The sequence below is a fragment of the Cornus florida genome, unplaced genomic scaffold (assembly GCF_030987335.1).
Source record: "Cornus florida cultivar Cherokee Brave unplaced genomic scaffold, ASM3098733v1 CherokeeBrave_3.0.0_Hap2_Chr11, whole genome shotgun sequence".
Classification (NCBI taxonomy): domain Eukaryota; kingdom Viridiplantae; phylum Streptophyta; class Magnoliopsida; order Cornales; family Cornaceae; genus Cornus; species Cornus florida.
In genome coordinates, this window is record NW_026775581.1 from 77,412,369 (window position 1) to 77,421,136 (window position 8,768).

At 38.1% G+C, this 8,768-nt stretch overlaps 1 protein-coding gene across 1 annotated transcript; it reads left to right on the plus strand.

Moving 5' to 3' along the window:
• Nucleotides 1-3,573: 3,573 nt before the first annotated feature.
• On the plus strand, nucleotides 3,574-4,770 carry LOC132285259 (zinc finger protein 3-like). The gene has a single exon (XM_059787428.1). It carries the CDS (start codon nucleotides 3,745-3,747, stop codon nucleotides 4,525-4,527), a length of 783 nt encoding a protein of 260 aa, XP_059643411.1. The 5' UTR covers nucleotides 3,574-3,744; the 3' UTR covers nucleotides 4,528-4,770.
• Nucleotides 4,771-8,768: the final 3,998 nt, after the last annotated feature.

Here is an 8,768-nt window from a genome sequence, read left to right on the forward strand (position 1 = left end):
ACAACGACTTTTTCTTCCTTCAATAGTAATACTGCAAACCGAAGAAACGAGCGACTCGACTCGGTGTAGTACTCTCTCTGTAGTAGACTCGAACTCAGACTCGAAGTCACACATTATTGCTATATGAATGCAAGAAGAGAGAAGATGAGAGAATTCAGAATAGGAGAAGAAGTATTCTGAATTGGAGTACTTTACAAATGATCCCAAAGGGGGTTTGTATAGGCAGCAAGGTGCCTTTTCGGATGGGTGCAACCATGGGTCATAATGGTTCATTCAAAATAGAAAAATTGAAAAACTGGTTTTATATTGAATTTAAATTGAAGCACTGGTTCGAACCAAATGCAACCTCTGATGCACTGGTTTGGACCAGTCTCACCCTTTCAATGAAAAACCAATTTAAGCCCAGCCAAAAATTAAATTAAGTCCAACACAGGTCCAATTTCGTTTAATAAAAAGATTAACCGGACTTATTATAACCGAGCCCGGATTGGACCAGGCACGCGTGTGTGGTAGATGGTTTGGACCCAAACTTGCCTAAGTATTGTGTTGAACTTATTTAAATTTCAATTGGTTTCAACATTTTTAAACTTCAATTGGTTTCAACATTTTTTCCACGTGGGACAAGCACTTCCCATATTTTGCATACCCATTTAGGCTTATCAAACACCTCATTTTGGAGCTAATTTTTCATTCACCCAGAAATGGATTTGAGAAAGTAAATATACCATGTTCATCTCCTTGCGGAGAGGAAAGTGTTCATCTATAGATCCGCAAAAAAATTCTTAGCAAAATCTACTCCAGATTTCATCCAAAGTTTCTATTTTGTATACCCCGTTTCCAACAGAAATTTGAGCTCCGCTAGGTAACTTGATAACAAAATCAAGAAATCATCGCTCTCTTTCACATAAATTATGATCTTTATTGATATAAACTTGGCTTGTTTCAATTTAATAATATATGGGCTTAATGCACCTAATAAGACTTCAAAATTAGTAACCTAAAGTCTTACATCCAGGTTAAGGAACTAATACTCAATCTATCCAAAAGAAGAGAAGAACTAGTACCATCTAACAATTTTTCAAGAATTTTTTTCTAAGGAAAGTGATTGTGGAACTACAAGTGAGGACCACCGAAACTCTAACCAAAGGGCTGTCTAATCTTTTAGATGCATCTAGTAAACTCTTGCTTTGGTCCTACTAGATGCATCTAAGGCTAAAAGCCCTTCGATTGGAGCTTTCAGTGCTATTAATCTTCCATTAAGTAACATCAATCTTTCTTTAGTAATCACACACATGTTCCATGTCTTTTTTCTTTTCTTTTTTTCCTTTTTTTGGGTCAAGTTTGTAAAGATTAAAAGACTAGTCTTCTTGTAATTGATTCACTACATACGTAAATATGCAAAGTGTGGTTTACTTACATTAATTAACTTGTTTAATATTAAATTAGTGTTTCGAGCTTTATGTGTGCCTCAAAGTGTGCTACAGGGGTATACTTGTAATTTTATGAGTGTGGGTGTGCTAGGATTGTCGAGTCCAAATTTGGGGTGGCTAAGTTGTTCAGCCGACCTAACTAGAGCCAAGCAAATATTCCTAATGTCTATGGTCGAGGAGGGGCATGTTACTTTGGCCTTATCTAACTTGAATGATTATGGAGAGCATGAAATTACCATCTCACATGTTCGTTTACCTCAGCCTTAACTCAAATGTCAGTGTTTCTTAATTTTATCGTAGTGTTTGGTTCGAGGTGGAGAAATCTTCAATCCAGATGAAGTTATAGGAGATCTTTAGTCGATGTGGAGTTCTGGGGTAGCGCGTGAAGACCAAATTCAGGCCAAGGTAGAGATTGTTAAGTTTGTGGCTTGAAATCATGTGCAGAAGATCGACCAGTAGTTCACTTGGGGTGTGTTGCGATGATGAGTAACCCCAATGGATCTTTTCAACAGTTTTTGGAACCTGTTCATTTTTGGCCGTAAGCTCATGCTATTTTAGAGTTGAATACTAATATGATAACTCTTAATAGGCAAGTTAGAGAATTCTTGTCCAATAAGGAATTGAGGTTGAAAAATCTATAAATAAAGATGGGGTGTAAGAGGTAGAAAGAAAAGAGAGAAAAATATGAAAGAGGTTGGTGAGTGTTATGAGGAGAGCAGAAAATATATGTAATTCTGAGATGTAGCCTCAAAAGCGATGATGAGTAAGTGGGGTTTTGACAGCTGATTGTATATGCTCTTCTTTGATTCATAATAATAAAGTCTCTCTCTTTATGGACGTCGTCATAGAGTTGGGTGAACCATGTAAAATATTGTGTAGTGCATGAATGTATATGATTGTTATCTCTTTATATGTTTGTGTGATGATGATATACGCTTCTGTATGTGTGATAAAGAAGATATTTAACTCTCAACAATAACCGACCGTGGAGTGAGTTGGAGGGAGTTAATATCCTAACAACAAAAAAATCTATTGAACCATTTGAAATAAGTTGATTGCAATTAGAAAGAGTCAAGATACAGAAAAAAAGAGGAGAACAACCATATCACAATCAATACCTTACAAAGTAGCATTCTTGTAACTAACTTCAAAGTAGTAAATGAACATTAGTTTCTTTTTTTCATGGCAAGGGAGAAATGAAGACTCGAAGTCGAACTCTTAAAGACAACGAGAAACAATCCTAACATTTAGGCTAAGAAGGAATTAACACAAGTTACAATTCCTCCAAAAGTACAAAATGTGAGGTCCTAGTTACATTCGACCATGATTTGACCAGAGCCTCGATCCACGCATGAATTACAACTTAAAAATGAAAACTAAACTAAGTGTTACAAAGTTGCTCTGTCACATGGCGACACTAATGAAAGCAATTAAAGACCGTAAGAAAGAAAACAAGCTACTGATTACACTATGCAAGCATGTAAGGGGCAGTCAATGTAAATCTAAAGTTATATTGTGGAAGCAAGTTTTCAAAAGAAGCAGGGAATATGGTTCGGGAGTCACGATCTCAGTATAACGGACACGGATAAAATTAATGTAAATGAGTCGATACGGGTCGCGTATAGAATTTGAAAAAGGGTCGCATATCGGCCGATACATCACGTATCCGACGAATCAAGATAGGAAAGTCTTGGACCCACTAGAGACAAGTATGTAGTTCAGGTATATTGATGCATAACCTTTTCTCGGACATAAATGAGTTGAATTTATACCAAGTGTTCTAGATGAGGAGAAATTAAGAAATTGAGTACTTTCCAAACTGCAATTATATTCTCGAAGATCTCCTCCAAAAAAACGAAAATAATAATAAATAAAATAAAATCAGTGATGGCGAGGATCAGTCTACTGACGCGATAAACACATTGGTTTTAGATGATATGGACCCACCAACTAGTGACATGAAGTAGAAGAGAGCAGATAATTTTGCATAACAAGTTGTTTTGTTTTGTCCTTGTACGTTGACCACCAATAGGCTTTAGAACAAGCAATGAGACAATTTTGGTACAAGAGTTTTGAGCGACTTTTGGACCTAAATAGCAAAAACAATGGACTCCTTCCTTGGTTTTTGTATTTCATATAATTAACTCCTCAATGAATACATAGATAAGGAGGATACATACTATATTGTGGAGTTCCATGTCACAAACAAATATACTATTCTCTCTATATATATCTATTTTGTTATAATACTGTAAACTAGCTTCCATATAGAGCCTAAACATTTTACCTCCCATCAATAAACTTATATTATCCAATGGAACCACCACTAGGGAAACAACCATGTCCAGAGACCTCAAGAATCATCTCTACACCAGAGACCTCATTGCAGAGTCCAAAGGCAAACATACAAGAAGAAGAAGAGAGAAAAGATATGGATCTCAATCTATCCAGCATGGACTCCAATGATCATATGTTCAATCCAGAACTCAACCTCATTGACTGTCTCAACATGGGTTCACCTCAAAATTCATCAGAAACTCCCCAATCATCCGATCCCGAGCCGCGAGTTTTCTCATGCAACTATTGCCAGAGAAAATTCTACAGCTCACAAGCACTTGGAGGGCACCAAAATGCCCACAAGAAAGAGAGGTTTTTGGCAAAAAGAGGACAGCAAAGCTTACACTACTACTTGGACCACCATGAGCATGACCATTATTATTCTTGTATGGCTTCACTCCCTCTTCATGGTGCTTACAATTATAATTCTCTTGGAATTCAGGTTCACTCTATGATCCATAAGCCTCCGCACGTGCCAAATTCTTTTGGGGCCAGAAGTAGTTTGTATGGACATGGTGGATGGTCGAGGCTGCCTATGGACCAAAAACAGGCGATCGGGAAGCTGGCGACGAAGAATTATCCGGCAACTGCGTTGACCGGAGCGTCGTCTCAAGGTGGGGTTGGCAGATTCAATAGCAAGAGGAGGATGATGGATTCTCCATCAGGTGAAAGAATTGGTGGAATTTGGTGGGGAGATGGTGGTGGTTTGAAGACTAAACAGGATAAGTTGAAAAAGCTAGACTTGTCTCTTAAGCTCTGAGTTCCATTTTTTAGGAGTCCTATTTTGTGTCTTTGATATTTCTTTTACTTCTTCTAGATTAATTGTATATATTAAATTATAAGAATCTAAGAAATTGTTTCTTAGAAATGTGAAATTTTGTTCATTGGTTCTTCATTTGGAGCTATTCAACTTTATTCATAATTCCGTTGTTAATGAGAACTTTGAGAAATCTCCCTTCAGATGTTATATTGGAGATATTGCTGATTGTATTTCAGTTATTTAAATAATAAAATATATCTTTGCGAAGGAAAAAGAATAAAAAAAACTTATATTGGATTCAGTTGAAATTCGAAAGTTTGTTTTTGGTATATATGGCTTTAACTGCTATACATGGTAGAGATAATTAACTACTAGTAGAGGCATACATGACACCTCCTCCTTCAAGTACCAAAATTCTGGCAAGTGCAGCTCTTACTTCACTATCTCAATCCTTCACAGCATCTAATTGGTTGGTGAACTTAAGTCAATAATGTCATCATATACCTAGGTTCAACCCTTCCATAGCAATTCTACTCTATGTTTACATATGAACACTTTGTAGGCATCCCAATCGATTGAAGGCCCTGGAGAGACTTCCCCTTACCAGTAAAACCGTATAATCGGTTTTATTAACACAGGAAAAAGTTTATTTTTTTTTTTTCTTTGTTAATACTCACACATGCATGTTTTCACTGAGGTTTGAACCCCTGACTTCCCTTCGGAAAGTAGGGGTCTGACACAGGTAGGCCGTAAAAAAAATGTATTTGTATACTTATTGAAAAAAAAAAAAAAAAAAAAAAAAAAAAAAAAAAAAAAAAAACATTTCTTTATGAAATCTTATCACTACGTATCAGTATTTAATTAGTTGGTGATACCATGCCATCAATATACCAGAAGCATTAAAGTATTTCTCGAATGGAATGAATGTATGGCCATTTAGCAAGGCATCTCAACCATGGTTCTCAGTATCGGTCACGGTCGCGGTATTACGGACTCGGACAAAATCAGTGTAAATTGGCCGATACGGATGGCGTATCGAACTTAAAAAGTGGTTGCATATTGGCCAATATAGCGAACCATGATCTCAACCTATTTGCTATATCAATACGAACCGAATTCTCTCATGTGTCACCATATGTTATGTACTTTACATTGTTTATGTAACAATTTTATATCACTTATGTAACTACCTTTAAAAATGCTTATGCAACTATCTTAGATTACTTACTCAACAATTATACGTTAACAAGTACAAGACGCAAACACATGATCTCAACACATGAAGTAATCCTAATGCATCAATAAGTATTAGAGTTATGATATTCATATCCTCTACAATTATTCGTCACTAATTCGTAAGGGATGTATTGTGTTACGTAACAAGTACAAGACGCAAACACATGATCTCAACATAGGAAGTAATCCCAATGCATCAATAAGTATTAGAGTTATGATATTCAGGCCGACTAGTTAGGCGTATTTGTCATATGCAGTGAAACAATTAGGGCTATTAATCATCTAAAATGATCGAGGCCTAAAACGAGATCCCAATTCATGCCATGAATAGTCAAAATTGTTTTACTTTCATAAATAAACCTAACTAATACAACTGAATATCATTTACCTTACCAAAGGAAAAACTTTCCCTATCCTTGGGGTTTCCTAACACGTTTAGGGTTCCTTGCCACCGTCAAGGTTTTTTGTGCCGTTGATTTCTCGCCTCCATTGAGAGTTGTGAGATCGGATCATCTGATTGTGGGTGTTTTTGGGATCGATTCTTACTTTCCTTTCTCTTCTTTGTTTCTCCTTTTCCCTTTTGTGGGTTAGATTGGGATTGCATATCCGGCTTCCTTGCTGTTTGTATTTTATCTTCATTTTCTACATTTGGTGTTCCGTTGTTCTCGATTTGGGTATTTCAGTTTGGTTTTGCGATAACTTATTTTCGTTATGTCTTCCTTTGGGTGTTATTCCAAATTTCGGCTTGCTATTGGCAAAATTCTAGTCTGTGGAAAATTTGGTGGAGTTTTATTTCGTTGTTCTACCTTTTCGCGTCTGATTTGTTCCATCTTGTGGCTGTCTTAATTGGTGGGTTGCTTTGTGGTTGTTTCTTGTTTCTCTCGGTGCCGGTGATTGTGGTCTATGTGCGTTGGCGAACCTTTCATTTGGGATGTGATCGACACTGGGTGATGTTATCTTTGAAACCATTTTTTCATATCTATGGTCTCCATTGGAACTGGCTTGGGATTGGAGATACCATTCAGGAACTGCTGTACCGTCGACATTGGTGGTTCGATCGGCGATGGTTTCGTTTACTTTCTTTTTGGTTGATTTGTTGTACCATGATCGACGGTGGGATAATTGATTTGCTTATCACTTTGTTGACTTGTCGGCTTTTTGGGTCGGTTCCTCCTTGGTGGGCCGATTTTCAGCTGATATCATAGCTGACATTTTGCCAAGGTTATCTGGATGCGTCTTTTGGATTGTTGTGGGGCTTGCATCTTAACTTCGTTCTTTGGTGGTCTAAGGCGGTGATACTAAAGATGTCATGGATGACGTTAGACCACGATTTGCTTACTGATCTGTTTGGATTGTTGTGGGGCCCTACTAATGACTTTGCTCTCTGGTTGTATAAAGCAGTGTTGAAGCTGTTTATTTCAGGTATGACTTTTGATATTGTTCAGTCTTATCTGTTCTACCTGTGTAAAACGTGTATGGTTGGGATTGTTAGTCGTAATGGCTACGATTTTGTTTTGGTCGTTGTGGGTTTTATATATCACTTTCATGTTGTTGCTATCAGTGGTAGCATCTTTTTCTACTATTGGGTTCTTTTCTTCCTTTTGTTTCTCCTTCTCTTTGTGTATTCCTTTTTAGTTTATTTTCGGTTTGATTTTAACTGGGTGGGGCGACTTCAGTGGGGGGTTGTGGGTTCCATTGTGTTCTTTTGGACTTTTGTTGTTAGGATGGTGATGGAAGACCATATTCTGGCCCAATTCCGTGGTATGACGTTGACCCAAAAGGAAAAGGAGCCTATTCAACTGTCGGTGGATGATATTGCCCAAAGTGATCAGGTATGTCGCTCGAGTTTATTTGGGAAGGTGTGGGCTTCTAAAACTACTACTTTGACTGGAGCTAAGTTTACCTTTGGTAAACTCTTCAACAATTTATGGCCAAAAGAGAAGCAGCAGGAGGAGCCTATTGCCAAGCGGTTACAAATTTTTAAGGTGGCGTGAAATTTATTTCAAATGATTATATTGGATGCTACTATTCAGCAGCGTATATTGGATGGTTGTCCATGGCTTTTTGATGGTCATTTGGTGGTGATTAAAGAGTGGGAGGAGGGTTTATTAGGGTCTGATGTTCCGTTTCAAGTATCTCCTTTCTAGATCCAACTTTTTGATGTGAATGCTAATCTTCATACTGAGAAAGTTGGGCACCGAATTGCTTCTTCCTTTGGTCACTGTTTAAAAGTCGAGCTGAGGGAAAAAAGTATGACTAAAGGGAAAGAGTTGATGGGAAATGATAGTTGCGTTCTTCGGATTAGGGTGGAGATGGATATCTTTTAGGCGCCATATTCTTCTTACTAATCCAACGGGTGAGGACTCAAGAGCACAAGTTCATTATAAGAAGTTGCCGTCTTTTTGTTTTGCTTGTGGAATTATCGGTCATCAATGGAAATCTTCTTCAAATAGGCTTTCTGTGGGTCCTGACGATCTTAAGGAGTATGGGACTTGGTTGGGGGTGGATGGTTTCTTGGGGAAAGACCTTTGGAGTCAGGATAGAGATGGGATGGAGTCGGTAGGTGATGGGACTCGCAAAAATTGGTTGTATCTGGAAGATGGGGATACTGATCATGAGGAAGGTCTTGCTGGATCTAAATCGTCTTCAATGTTTCGTCCGATTTCTCATTGGGAAGGTGATCAGTTTGGTCTGTGTGCTAGTGGCCCGGGTTTTCTTCTGGGAGACAAATCAGGTACTGCTGTGGTGGCTCTTTCAAGTGTCGGTGGACAGTCACGTTTTGTTGGAGGTGATGTTTTTGGAGAATTTTCAAGTGGTTCGACATGAGTTGTGTTACGGGAACAGGATATTGGTAAGAGTAAAGTTGCTGGGCTGTGGGTTTCCCTGTCTTGCAGCCGGATGGGGGTCTTATTCCAGGTTCCTCGTCACCGAGTCACATGGCCTCAGTGCAAAATGACGCGATTCTGGCATCTACTCCTGTCACTTCTCCTATTAAAGGTCGCATT